This window comes from Triplophysa rosa, linkage group LG4 (assembly GCF_024868665.1).
Source record: "Triplophysa rosa linkage group LG4, Trosa_1v2, whole genome shotgun sequence".
In the NCBI taxonomy this organism is placed as follows: Eukaryota; Metazoa; Chordata; class Actinopteri; order Cypriniformes; family Nemacheilidae; genus Triplophysa; species Triplophysa rosa.
In genome coordinates, this window is record NC_079893.1 from 10473189 (window position 1) to 10488488 (window position 15300).

The 15300-nt window shown below is 38.2% G+C and overlaps 1 protein-coding gene across 2 annotated transcripts in view; it reads right to left on the reverse strand.

Annotated features, from left to right (window-relative positions):
* ndst3 (N-deacetylase/N-sulfotransferase (heparan glucosaminyl) 3) overlaps positions 1-14381 on the reverse strand; it is a 63765-nt gene extending 49384 nt beyond the window's left edge. Inside the window, exons 1-2 of one of the 2 annotated variants that reach the window (XM_057332235.1) lie at positions 14077-14380; positions 10855-12102 (exon numbers count right to left, since the gene is read on the reverse strand). In XM_057332235.1, coding sequence (XP_057188218.1) covers positions 10855-11832 — 978 coding nt within the window. In that variant the 5' untranslated portion in view covers positions 11833-12102; positions 14077-14380. Of the gene's footprint in view, positions 1-10854; positions 12103-14076 lie in introns of both variants that reach the window. The other variant, XM_057332236.1, reaches the window with a different exon arrangement.
* Between the last annotated feature and the right edge of the window lie 919 nt (positions 14382-15300).

The following is a 15300-nucleotide window of genomic DNA, read 5'->3' on the forward strand; positions in this document are numbered from 1 at the left end:
CCATGCAGTTATGAGAAAAAAATATTAATACAAAAGTATTTTTATATGAGTCAAACAAGTTTCATGCTAATTAACATTCTACCCACTTATTCTATTTCTATAGTGTATTGTAAGTGTCATATTTACTTACTTTCATCGTACTTTCAATCAGATAAAAAAAGTCATAATCTTTCATCAAAATGTAAATGTACTTGCTTATTCTCTAATATGTTTTTACTTTTCTGCTGACATGACTTAGGCTGTAAAGCCTTTTGGATAATATTAACCAATAGTCAAATGGCTATTAAGGAATTGATGCCTTTCCAGGTCTGGTATTCTGTTATGGTACGTCTACTTTTCACCATCCTGATCAAGGTCAGCCCAACGTTTTGAATATCTTTTTTTACTTAAAAATGCAGATTACAAAAGCGAAATGGATGGCAGACAGCAATTCCCACTGACTTTAAAAGACTTCTTCATAAGTCAGAGATCGATAGCTACATCAGAAAATCCTCCAGCTGGAGAAAACACCAGCATTGCATTACGTGTTGCCATCTGCCCGTGGCACAGGAGCATCATTACAAGACACACCCACCTTCATTTTATATAAACAAATCCAAGCGATTTTATTGGGCAAGATCTGGATTAGAACCTACACGGACACAGATGGATTTTTTAAGCAGGCTGGGGGTGAAGCACAACAGATTCGTATTTGGAAAAAAAACAAGAGGACAAAATGAAAGGAGGAAAGATAAGTAATACTGGCAAAAAGAAATAATCCCACACAAATGCCAAACATATTGTTGTCACAGCAACAATCCCCGATGATCATCTTTCTATCTCAGCAACTCTACTTTCTATTTTTCCTTGACCACTTTCAATGTCTCACCATGTTTATCTACTTCATGTGCCTCTTATCAGATGTCCATGTGATCTTCTCAGAATTTCCTAAAATCAAAAACTGATATTCATACATTATGTGCAAGAGGACACGGATGTGTGTGTTGTTGGTGTGAGCGAGAGGCTGAAAGCCACAAATGCTTGGCAACCTGTGTAGCCCTTTACGACAACACTCATACAGCAGCTCCATCTAACTCAGGGCAGAAATATCATTGGATCAATACTTGCTGAAAATAGGCCTGGTGTGTGAGTTTTTCTCTGGTTGGTTTGTATTTGACCTCTTGAAGCTCAGATTTAAGATTGGACTGATGCTTCAGTTTCAATCTGCTCTAAATGTGTCAGGTGAACAACTTTTTGCTATTCCTCCGGGCCAGAGACAGTAGATTGAAAACCGTGATGTTTTTACCTTTTGTCATTTAAAGGCAAGTTGCCGTTACTTTTAAACAACTAAATTAACTCTGTCTGTCATTTATAACAGCTGTATATAATAAAAAACAGACAGGGTCTCCAAAGTACATCATATTTGACCTAGGGGTATTTTTGATTGTTTTTCTATAAATACTGTACATAAAAGAAATGTTGAGACTGCCAGAAATTGAGCAAAAACTCATTTTAGATAAATTAGACAGAACATGGCAAAAGTAAAAAATCATTCTTGCTTTGTCATTGATAAAACATGTTGATAATATCAAACAACAAAACAACTCTACTGCTCATGTAAAATAAAAGCAAGCACAAATTCAGCGCCAATCTTTTGTCGTTTGCCTGTTTTCATGTGTTAATATGCATATCCAGGGGTTAAATTGGAATTTGTTATGTGCCGGGGCTCTGTGGGGGATTTTGAGGGGTGCACAAATGAAGTTTATAATCTTATTAATAGACAAACTGTAAAATGTAAATTAAGAGAGCGCTATGCTATGAACAATAAAATACTGATCAAACTCTAGATGCCTGCAGTTTACAAAGCTATACATGTAAGACGAAAATCTTTCTGTGGGCCTGCGCCCTTTCCTTGTGTCAACATGAAATATCTTCATTTATTAATGTCCACAGAATTGACCTGTGTATTTCCCGTACATTTCTGTCAAAACTTCACAACATCCCATCACAACATTCACAATGATTGAGATGACCCATCAACTTGTGCATCGTTGCTACAGCAGACAGCATGAACAAACCGCTTTAAATGCTTGAATTTGATTAAAATTACATCATTTGGAAGTCGAGCCTTTCTTTACAAACAGCTCATTATGACTTGAACAACAGCGCGCACCGGAAGAGAAGCGGCGCCGTGCACCATGTCTACAACTCGCAAATAGGCAGTGTTGTGGCTTGGCGCAGCACAAAGGAAACAAAAAGCGCGCGTAGACACGCGGTGCATTCCAAACAGAATATATCTCCCTCCGAAGGGCCCTTCAGGAAGGGGACACCATACAAAAGGTCACTCCAAATAAAGAGAAAATTACATTGTTTTTATTGCTCCTTTCGCAAAGCGAATTTTACAATTGCGTTTTTCCCTTCAGAGCTTACACATCAAGAGGTTTACTCTTCGAAGAGAGTAGGGCATAGGGATGATCAGGGGCGTTGCTAGACCTAAAGCTCTACTGGGGCACAGGCCCCCATTACTTTTTCTATCACTTTTTTTTCTTAAAGCGGAGCTATCCTGCTATGTCATGCATTCTGACTTCTTCACACTGTTAAACGTGCTGGCTTCTCATGTTTAACATGGTCAACTTGTTAAAAAACGAGTTGGACGTATGACGTAGTATTTCTGCACTTGATACACTCCCCCAGCACTCCAAATTCTTTCGGAAAGTTTTTTCTAATTCTGCATCCCTGTGTCGTCACAAACTTCCCTTGCTTAAACCACTATTCCTACAATGCTGGGGAAGGTATCTTCAACATACTTAACATAAACTTTATTAACATGGTTGCATGCACAGCATGGAAATAATGAAAGCAGAGTGAGTTTTTCTTGCACATTTGCATTCATTACACAATGATAACAATCAATAATTACATCTTTCAAGAATTTACAATTACAGTATTTCAAGAAACCAGTCGTTTTATGGCTCCAACTAACATAAAGAGCATAGTTTATCTTTGGAACAATAATTTCAGGTTTCACAGCCAGGTCCAAACAAAGTTGGTTCATTTTTTAACCAACTGTACTGCATTAAACAGTACTGCCTATAATAGCACATAGTTATCTCAGCCATATTTACTGCAACTTTTTATGTAATGTCCTAAACTAGAGCTAGTAAATTAAATATTAAATTAATTTCTGCAAGTACAGAACACAAATGTTTTCTAAGCAACAATGTAATTTTACAGACTTGACAAAGGTTTTTCTGAGACATTTTCCTCTAACGTTGATGTCTGAGACCTGACTGGCTGGGGATGTGTCATGGTTCTGCCCCACCTTGTCTTGCTTTTCTTGACCTAGTGGCAGAACCATGATAGAACCTCGTTTTATGTGGAGAGAGACAGTTTTGGCATTCCATATACTCCCTCTCTCCGGTGTGGCGTCTCTGTTCCCGCCCTTTCGTTTCGTTATTGCTTGTTAATTAGTTCATGTCCCGCACCTGTCCCCTTCTTGATTTAGTCCCCTTTATATGGTCGTCTTGTTTCATTGTCCTGTGCTGGTCCATTGTCGTTTGTCTGGTGAGTGCCTGTTCTGTGTTAGTCTAGTCTAGTCTAGTGTAGTCATTTGTTCATGTTATGTTAATCTTAGTCTTGTTAGGTGTATTTAGTCTTAGTCCTCTTTGTTTTGTATTTATATTTTATTAAATGTCTTGTTAACCCCTTATCTGCTGTCTGCGTCTGGGTCCTCTGTACTGTGTCCTTGTTCCCTCACCACTCTTGACAGGGATGTACAGTAGTTTGTTTATCAAGTCTTACCTCCCTCAAACTCATCATCTCCTTACTGCATCAATTTCTCTGCTTTGCACAAACAAATTCTGATGTCCATCTACAGGGGCCATTAATGATCGAGTCAAAATAAGATGATCGATATTATTTAGAAACTTACTTTAGTTTCGTCATGTTTTCATAGCCTACATCAGTCACGTCTCGTCAACCTTGCGCGCCTGCGTGCGCACTGCGCAACAGCATTCTCCAATAAACGGTGGATATAATGCTGGAATTGGATATCATTTGAAACTGATGGCGCGGTCCCAGTGCTAAAAGATGCCGGACATGAACTGCACATGGTAGGTCAAACTAAGTCATACGTCTGTGTTTTGTTGGCAATCGGCGTGTACGTGCATAATGTACAAAACACAAAGGGATGATGTGTTGCTTGCTCGTGCTGTAGTTCCGTCCCACTCTTCCCACTAGTCCCACCTCTAGCAGCTCTTGTTTTTCCGGAAATAATCGTACAGCTGTATCTCTCTTTTATAAATTTGATCAAACTAAATACTCTTCGAAGATACGACGTATGCAATACTACTGTATAGGCACTCAAGATTAATATGAGATTGGCAGAAACTGCCAGTGATACGCGATCTTTAAAACTTAAACTTGCGATTTATACTGGGGCACAGCAGATTTATACTGGGGCACATGCCCCAGTAAAAGGGGTCTAGCGACGCCCATGGGGATGATCACTTCGGAATGGAATGCAGGGAATTATTTCTGCACGCCCGCAGTTAATGTTCGACTGCGAGTTGGGTTACTACGTTGCAATGCATTATGCAACGGTTGCATAGATCCGTTTTTCCGCGATTATCAATGTAAGTGTATATACTGACAAAAAAGGTAAAATGTCACTTAAACTTGAGATTTATACTGTGGCATGTGGGAATGCTGCTCCATAACACCAAGAGCCGCACACACGCGGGGAGCAGAGCGAGACGGTGAACCTATGTGCCAGGGCTCTGCCCCGGATGGCCCCAGCTCAATTTAACCCCTGTGCATATCCATAAACCGGCTACGCAGAAAACCGCATTTACATAGAAGTTTGAGACTTGCCAGGTTTGTCATGTACAGTGACATCATCATCGATAGTCTGTCTAATTAATAATGCAGCCATAATTCGGTCAGAAGCTGTATTTTTATATCTCTTCTCATGTCCGCAGTTACATGCCAAGTGAAATCGAAGTAATGGGCAAAAAATATGGTTTTGCTTACGCCGTTTATGACCTTTCCCAGATAAAAGAAAACTGTTTTACGTGGTTACTTGACCTAACACGTTATCAGCTTATTAAAGCATAATCGGAGTAAGACTGCATGTAAATGTTTCAGAACATAAAAATATAACAAACTATAATCAAAAGACATGCAATAGGAAGTGTAGCATAACCCAAAACATGTATACACAAACTGCTCTATACCCAGAAAACAAACAATAATAAAACAAAACACAAGAGGTGTGCAATAATTCAGCAGTAATGTTCTACAGATGCCCTCAGAATCTCCTGTGAAAACAATTATTTTAATACTTAGTCCATCTTTATATTTAGTGCATCTCCCGACAGCATCCATAATTTTCTTCATTTAATATCCTGTAACTCTTTAAATCACTTTGCATCTCTTCTAAAGTCCCAGCAAAGGAAGTGAGCGGCGGTTCTGATGTGTTTCTGTTCTGTTCTTGTCTCTCATTTCCCCTGTTTTCTAACCCACATTTGTGTATGTGTGTGTATGTGTATGAAAGAGACTTCAGGAGTGGCTTTGATTCTGCTCTTTGTCTCTGGCTGAATGTGCGCGAGTGTTCGTGCTTCAGGTATTGCTTTGATACTGTGATACTGTTCTGTCTTAGACTACATGTTGAAGTCAGTGTGAAGCTGAAGACGTGGCAGCTTTGTCTTTAATCCTCATCTATATGCAGCTTCAAAGCCAGCAAGACAATTCCAATTGCTGTAAGGGCTGAAAAAAAAATGTTTGTCTTGTTTTTTATTTTATATTATTATAAATATAATATTAATATAGTATTTGACGTAAATATGTGTGCAAGTCCCAAATAATTTATACAAAAAGTATATTTGAAAGCTATTTGACTAACCAATATCTGTCTGACTGTCTGTCTAAAAAAAACAAATGTGTGTTTGCTCATTCTCTCCTTTGCTTACTCCAGCTTTAAATCTCCTAGTAGCATGGCCTGGTAAACTAACGGTGTTTAGCGTGTTGACAAAATGTTTACATGCTCTCATACTTGTAAGTTGCTTTGGATAAAAGCGTCTGCCAAATGAATAAATGTAAATGTAAATGTAAGATTATACTAAATCTTTTCACCGTAAAAAACCAAGAGATGTTTCTCGCAGTTTTTTCTCTAATTAAAGACAGATTTGTTTAAATAGTTTTCATTTAACTATATACATAAATATACAATATGTAGGGGATAATAATGTAATGTACAACCATTTGGTTGTTACTGCAGAATAAACCCATGTGGTGACCAGGACCCGATGCAAAGGGGTTTATTTTAACACCTGGCGAGTTGTATTTCCAATTATTGCAACTCAAGAGAAATGATTGAAATACTGAATCGAAATATTTTATTAGCTCATTTGTAACGAATGCAAACCAGGCGCAGTTGCCTAATGGTTTTTAAGGCACGAAGTTCAAACAAGACAAATATGCAAATTGTTTAATCGTATGTCAATATAATCTCATGTCATTAATTAGGCATATTTATATATAATCTATGTATGATATTAAACTCCACTGGTCACAATGATTCGCAATACCCAGATGACCATGTGAGTTTTGATTATTTTGGTTTGGATTCGTTTTAATCTATCGAGGAATTACATACCTTGGATTGTTGCGACCAGCCAATCAGAATCAAGTATTCTAAAGCGCTGCAGTGTAATAGATAGTAATAATTACCTACTGTACACTTTTACCAAAACATTTTAATATTCAAAAAATGTGTCAATGAGACTTTTTTGAACATTTATGAGTAGATATGAATCAATTTTTGAATGAATCAACTTTGCTAATCAATTTAAGTTTATTTAGTGATGCTTTTAAAACATTTCTGTCTTAATGCTCTCTACTCGCAAGACGGGGGCATCATGAAACTACTTTAATGTCTTTAGGAAACCTAATGGTTTAAATAAGAAGTGTAATTAAAACCATTGAGATTAATTATGTTGGTTAAAAGTTAAGTGCATTTCAAAAAAACACAAATGAATAAAATAAAAGAACAAAATAAAATTAAAAGAAAAGAACAAATAATTCCCAAACACTCCCCTATTGTCTATTGTTACAAACTATCAGATAACCACACCCCTAAACACAAGGTAAATTACAATTGATTGTATTGTACTGTATTTCAGCAGGAAAATCATTGTGAAGACGTTATATATCACCCAGCCTTAAAATGTACATTTATTAAATAGTCTAAATGGCCTTAGTACTCCACACAAGCTGTCATTACACAACACATTTTGAACTACACAGTTCCACATACGCACCGTCATCCCAAAATGCCCTGTTACGCCGCCACCAACACAAGGTCACTTTAACTGCGTTTTCAGCAGAATCGCTGCTTGGGGAATCCACGCACATATAGAGTGAGGGTAAATCCCATTTGTGTTTGCGAGTGTGTGTAAATGCGCATCAAGTCATTTATCACTGGTGTCCCCTGTTTTTCCAGCCTGCCCCATGGGCTGATGGGAGATATGGCAGCCAGTCACTGAAAGTGACATTCTAATCTACAACACCTACATCTAGAGCGCACAGATTTTCCTCCTCTCTCACTTCCATTGGATCTCTTTCTCTCTCTAACAGAAACAGCCTTTGTCCTGTTCGCTCAACAGAAATTCATTGTGTATTCATGACAAAGCAGAATTTTATAATGCTGTTACAATCTGAAACAAGTAAAAAAAAACTGTCGTATGACTATTACAATAAAATACATCATAATGGCCAACAGGGATCCTTAACAGTTTCTTGTAAGCCATTTGAAATAAGCTGCTCCACTGGCTCAGTATCAGTTTTACACACACATACAGACCCCTGCTGGGTCTGAAAGTCTGCAATAAACAATCACAGGCTTTTCTATAACCAGCACTAACAGTGGCTAAAAACAATGGCTGGTGAATCAAAGCCTTTCCACTTCTCTCCCCCATCACCACACGCCTTGTTTTTACCCAGAATCCTCAGGGAATTTCTGCTGACATTTCCAGCCATGCTCCACAGCGACTAGCTCTAATTCTCTCCCTGAACACCCAGAACCTCTATCTTACTGCTGCCTCATTTGCCGGGTCTAAATTAGCTCAGACCAATCAGGAAGATTTTGACAGCGCACATTCTTAGCTAACAACATCTGGGGACATGTCACGTGTTTAGCCACTAACCTTTCTACCAGAACATTGCGTTCGGAAATTAACATGTACCTGCGCTGTGTACAGTGGCATCACACTGTTAATGGAATCTGTTGTTGTATCAAACTGTGGAACAGCTAACAAGAAAATGACCCGTGTGGGCCAATCATCAAAGAATGAATAATCGCTCACTGTGTCTGACGGGTTCGATAGCGTAAAATAATGGAAGCCATTCGGCTATAGGTTTGTGACAGGGATGTGGGAATGTTAGGTACCCCATTTGTAATTCCTCTAATTAAATATTTTTTGACAAAAAAGCATATGCATATTTTCTTCAGTGGAAAAAGTACTTTTGAAAAATCTCAGTTCATAGTGACTGAACTAGTACAATATAATTATACTATTATAGAGCATTATAAATTATAATCTATAAAATCTAAAAAACTATAAAATGATTATAAAGAATATTTTTTTTAATTCTGTGAACTACTAAAAATATTTCTCCCAGATTTCAAATAAAATTATTGTCTCTATTTGCATTTATTTGCAAAAACTGAAAACTGGAGAAACAGGTTTTTCAGACCTCAAATACTACAAAGAAAACAAGTTCATATTCACTTTTCAGCAATACAACAGTAATATGTGTACATGAACATTTTTTTTTTATGTGATAATCTCGATTTTTATCAGTTTTCATGTGTTTTGTCATGCTGTCAGTCTTTCACATTGCTGTTGGATGACTTTTTGTCACTCCTGAGGTTTGATTTTGTTAAAATTCAAAAGACACTGGACTGGCCACAATACATCTAGAAAGGCTGATAAAATGAAATTTTGGAATGGTCTCTTCATTTTTTCTGTGGCAACAATCGTTACAGGCAGCTAAATGTAGAAAATGTTCAAAATATCATTTTTAACATGTTCAACATAATGTCATGCAAAAATAATAAAATAAGCATCCAAATAGCACATACGTCTTGCACTACAGTATGTTCATATGTCTTCTGAAGCTATACGGTATGTCTGTGTGAGGAACAGAATTAAATTGGAAATACTGTTATCTCATCTAACCAGAATCTGCGTTCACGTTCAAAAATGTCACCTTGGTGTCCTTGAAGGCAAAACAGAATTGGTTCTGTAATGTAGACACAAACTTCAGGAAGGGCAAGATCATTATTGCATATCGACTTATATTTTGGTCTTTTTTTACACAAACTTGTACGGTTTCAGAAGACATTGCCGTGCTTTTATGTCAAGAGGTGCACAATGGATCTTTAAAAATGTCTAAAAAAAGATAAAAGCATAAACTGGTTTGTAAGGACACGAGAGTGCAATTTTTTTAGAATTCAGAATGAATTCAGACTATCCCTTGAAATATTCAACTCTCTCCTATTGGTGCATCTTTTCTCTAATTCTTATGCTTAACATCCACATTTAATTCATGCATTATACTCCTGTTACTGAAGCTCTGTAAGTCATGAAGTCATCTCACAATGGAGTGTAAGCAGCCCTTCAATGCGACAAGCGGCCTCAGAGAGAGGCCAAACGTGGGAACGAGATTATGAATGAATGTGTGAAAGACAGAATGAACACCATTTTACTGCTCTTGTCCTCCTAAATAGCCTCTTTATTCTGACTGAGACCAACTCAAACACCCACTCCAATTCAGTGACACGCACACACACCACCTCTCGCTCACCGACACACACACAAAATCCGTTCTAGTTCACACTAAATCATTCACACTTACAAAATCAGACGTGAGCACCTGCGAAGAGGCACTCAAGACGAAACATCAACCAAATGATGTGTCTAAGAACTACTTATAGCACAATTAATGGTTATCATTTTTCTTCTGTGATTAGTCGAAATAGATGGGAAATTACAATGTGTTTCTGTGTGTGTGTGTATGTGCAGGTTTGGTTTAAAGTGAAACATCTAAAAAAAGGCTTTGTAAACTATTTAGCTTTTCTCTTAAAGGGACAGTTCGCCCAAAAATAAAAATTCTGTCATCATTTATTCACCGTTATGTCATTTAAAACTGTATTGCTGCCATCCTTCTGTAACCTTGCATCTCCATACAGTATTTCATGTTGTTTTTTTTTTCCATAAATAATTAATATTAGTCTATATGTTTGTTACAGGGTTCGCAAATATCTAACCAATAAAAAGTATTAAAAAGTGCACCAACACAGTATTTAAAAAGTTTTTCCATTTCAGCAAATTTGGACATCTGAGATAACAACAACATGACTCTTTCAGAAGATATTTAGAGAAATGTTTCAGTGGTTTTGTGTCCATACAATATATGTCGATGGGGGCAAATGTTGTTTTAAACATTTTTCAAAATATATTCTTTGGTTTTCGGCAGAAGAAAGTGATACAGGTTTGGAATGACGTGAGGGTGAGTAAATAAAATAATTTTCCTTTTCGGGTGAACTGTCCCTTTAAATCTACTAACATAAACAGGTTTGTGTGAGGGTCTGGTTAAGAAGGGATTTAAAATATTATTAGCCTCCTCTGGAAACAATTGAGGTCTATGACATGTCCTCACTAATTTATTGAAACAAACCTGTGTGTGCATATTATGGATAATGTGAAGCGCTTAATCTAGTGCGGCACCTAATCAATTTGTTGCACACAACACCATAAACACACAAAGAATCATAATTCATCTTTGATGACCTCAACGAACAACCTCTCTTACCTTCACGTCATTTACATTCATTCTTGTCCCTTTCTTCCCCACGAAAATATCGTCGACGTCAACCAGGATATAGCGCTCCAGAGATCGTGACAGCTTCCTGCCTGTGAGATAGGCAATGGCATCCACCAATATAAGTCTGTGCAACCAGTAGCTCAGCCCATGACCAAACAGCACACGCTGCAACCCATCATACAGACCCAAGTCTTGTATAACAGTAGCATAGAGCCCGTGGGGTAGCACCTGTGCTGCCCCGTTCTCACGGGGACGTGTTTTGGCCAAAAGCACTGGTTCATACGTAGAGTGGTTGAACTGAAACACAGTCCAATCCTCTCCCGGTAGTGACCCTCGGTCGACTTCCGCTCGCGTCACGTAGAGCACAGGTGAGCGTGGGTTCACGCAGCAGTCTTGAAGTGCAACATTTGTTCGTAACGTCATGGGGAAACCCTTCAGAGGTAAAGCAGGCTGGGAGTTTTCACTTGCGCGGTGAAATGCGATGACGCCGACGCTGTATTCGGCACAATATTTATCCAGCAAGTCCCGGTTCCACGCGTCCATCCCGACATACTTGAGAAGGTTTTCGTAGATGACCAGTGCATAGCGCCCACGGCCTTTATGTGTCAGCGGTGGAATGTCACCCTTGCCCGGAGCGATTTCGGCATGGTAACGGAATTGGTTGGATTCTAGTATGGCAATAATGTCCTGTCCAAGTTGAGAATACTGACTCTCCACAAATACCAGCACCACTGGGTCCTTTCGAGATGGATCTATTGGTTTAGGCGTCCGAGGCTCTGACTGACGGAAAGGGAGCGCCCGGAGACTGGCACAGTCTGAGTCTATGGCGCGGTCTGCGAGGTCCAGTTCTTGGGTGGAGCCGGTGTAAAGGTAATAGGCGGAGACCAAAACACTGACCATACAGAAGGTGGCGAGGAGGATGACAAGCCTCCTCAGATTCCTCCGCAGCTTGGTGGCCAAATTCATGGCAAAAGCCGCACATGTGTGGGAGCGTGTGTGGGTGGGAGTCTCTGATTGTTCTCTCAGCTGGGCTAAAGCTGCAAACTGGCTTTGTTGGTAATCATACTCCAGTCATGTGACCATCTCACAAAACTGGCAATTTTGCTTCAAAGGCAGGCCACTTGAGGAATTTGCGATTGGAAAGTTAGCAGCTGCGAACAACAGACAAACTCTCTGTATCCTTCTTCAAACTAGCAACCCTCCATGTCCAGAGATTTCTCCTGACTTCCAACGAACCTGCAGAGAAAAGGGATGACAAAGACAAGCAAATTCATTTGTTAGTAGAACTTTTATCATCTCAGAAGCGTGTGTGTGTGCTTCTCTCACAGAAGTGCTAATCAGGGGTGTGTATGGGTGCTCTGGAAGGGCAATTCAGCCATCAGCCTTCAGGTTGTTTTCAATCAACACTTCACCAGCTGTGGCCAACACTTCCCTGGAGGAGTGTTTGATTGGCCGTATATAAATAGGAAGTTGGAAGCTGAGCCAATAGGAGCCCATAGGTGGCTCTAAGGGAGAAAGCCATCATCATTCTAATGGGAATCAACAGTGTGTCAGACACACACTTAAAACTAAATACACTGCATATGCATCCTATAATCACCACAACAAAATGTTGTCCATAAACTTTCTTTTGCCATGAAAGGGATGTCAGCCTATGTATATGATTTTCACTTTCCCTCAAATACATCCGAACACCTGCTATTGATGGACAGACAAAAACAAATAACATATAGAACTAGTACAGTATATAATAAAGCATGGTTTGACAAAAAAAAAAAATATATATATATATTATACGCCGATACAGCATTCTAGAACACTTGTTAGCTCTGTCGTTGTGTTTGTCTGTCTATGTGCATGTCACGGTCTGTGTGATATGGGAGTAGGTAATTAAAGGAACTTGAATTACATGAGATTGAAGATTACAGCGGCAAGCGAAACATCACAGGGGAATTTAAAAAGGAGGGGATGAGAGATAGATAATTACAAAATGTGCAAAAAGTGGATTAGAACAATCCACTTATAACAATTAACAATACATTTATCATAATTGACCCATGATATTTGTAGTAAAACTGTAATAAAAATGGTCAAGCCGCCAAATAACCACGGTTATTACATGTACTTTTACAAAAGTTTAATAAAAGAATGACTCCATGTGCAGCATCATAACTAAACAAAACTAGCATTACACAGGGCTGCAACTTAAAATGTTGATATGCACTTTTTATAGATTAACTTTTATTTTTTATTATTCTTAAATGTCTGTATCTTTCAGGTTTAAGTACGTGCATGGGCTGATAATTCACTGTTTGTACGTGTTTGCAGAAACCGTAATAATTAGCGAATCAAGTGTTAGCCAGTTGCAAAGACCCGCTGTGTGTGTGCGCGCGTCCGTGCGTGTGTTTATTTCCCCGCGAGGCGGCGCTTTCTTTCAACTAGGAAATATTTGATCTCCACGTTAACTTACATTAATACTAATAGGCTACTTATAAATAGGAAGCGTTACTTCATGTGCAAAACCTGTACTCTCATGTCTATACTCGCATGTCTAACAGAATAAGTAGTCTACATTCCAAAAATTACAAACGGGCTAATTTTCTATTTAACACCAATAGCAGCAATAACTTGAACTCTAAATGTAATAAAGAAAATCATTGTCTAAGATATACTTTTCATTACGTTTTTTCCCTTCAGTTTAAGTATTATTTGGCAAAACTACTCGACAAAAAGTGACTAATTATACACATCTGTCAGAATTAGAATGTTTGTAATATTCATCAAAGTTATACAATTACATGAGAAGATAGCCTACTGTATTTGTTTCTGAAACTTTTGAATTCGCCCGAAACACGGGTGACTTTATGGCGACAAACATGCTTAGATGTCTTTTACCGTTTCCTAAAATCTGTAAACCTGCAGGGCATCATTATCCACGCGATTGTATGAGCAAAATGATGTCTTCTTTTTGTTGCAAAAGCAAAGTAATGGGCTATTATAATTTACGACAGCGATGCCGACAACGCGACCATTTGAAAAGCAAAAGCATCTCAGGTCCAGGACACAACGCACCGGCAACGTGACACATTCCTGCACAGCGCATCTTAAAACCTCACATTCAAAAAGAGAAACATTCAGCGTCACATAAGTTACCACACAAAATGATAATCGCCCACACTTTACCCACGCGCAGCCGACCAGCGTTCTTACCTTAAAACCAAGCCAGAGGCACTGCTGTGACAGAAAAGCCTCTCGCCGGAACACCAGCTCCTCACAGCTCTGAACCCGAAAACCCAATCTCATCCACTGATTCAGAGGCAGCCATCTGGAATGATTCGGGACCGGTTCGCTATTCTCTTCACGCCCTTTCCCCTCTCTGCCTTTCTTTAACTGCGACACGGATTAAAAGAGAAACAGAGGGAGAGACATGAGAAGCGCAATTGAAGAGAAAATCCAGAGATGATACATGCGACTCCCCACCAGTGACTGAACAGAGCTTCTGCTGCTCGCGCTGCTTATGCTTACCTAAAGCGAGAGAGAGAGGGAGAGAGAGATACGAGATACGCTTATACATAGTGATGGACGCTTTATATGCAATCTAATGGCATGGTGTTGATTCCCATGTTAATAACCATGTTCATTCAATTAGAATATATTAATGAATCAAGTACACTGTAAAAAAAAATCCCGTGAAAAAACAGATAAAGTACTGGTAGAAAATTACCAGTACATTTTCCTTTATTTTACGGACATTTCCATTAATGCTAAAATGCAAATGAATGCAGTGCAAACTGTAAAATACAGGTAAAACAACTGTAAAAATGAACACGGAAAATTCCTTCATATTAATACAGTATATTGTGCCCTATTTTTACGGCTTTTTTTTAGAGTGTAGTATATAGTAGAGTGTGATATATCGTGTTTGTCAAACAAATGGTTTGGCAATTTAGTTTGCTTTAGAAATTTAGAAAACTTGATTTGTTCAAAAGAAAAAAAAAGTTTTGTGATCATTATTTACATTTTTTTAATTACATTTACATTGTCGACTCCCTAACTTTTTGATATTCCAATTCAAAAGACATGTGGGCGAGAGAGGGAAATTGGAAGAACTGTTTCATTAAAAAATGTTTACAGTGATGATATTCACACTTAGAAGTTAGACACTTAGATTTTTCTACCTGGGTAAAACAAATTGTGTGATCATTTTATGATGTGTAAAAATAAAAAAACTCTCTTTTTCCCTTTGAAGTTATGATGCCCTATACTTTGCATAAAATGACATGTATGACTTTTAAATCTTTTATATGTGTAATAAGTAATAAATAATAATTAATCACAATAAATAGCTAAAGAAAGATTTATTCAGTTTTATTCATGTAATTCTTCTCATGATGAATACTTAAAAAAAGCATTCAACTTTAGGAAATTTGTATC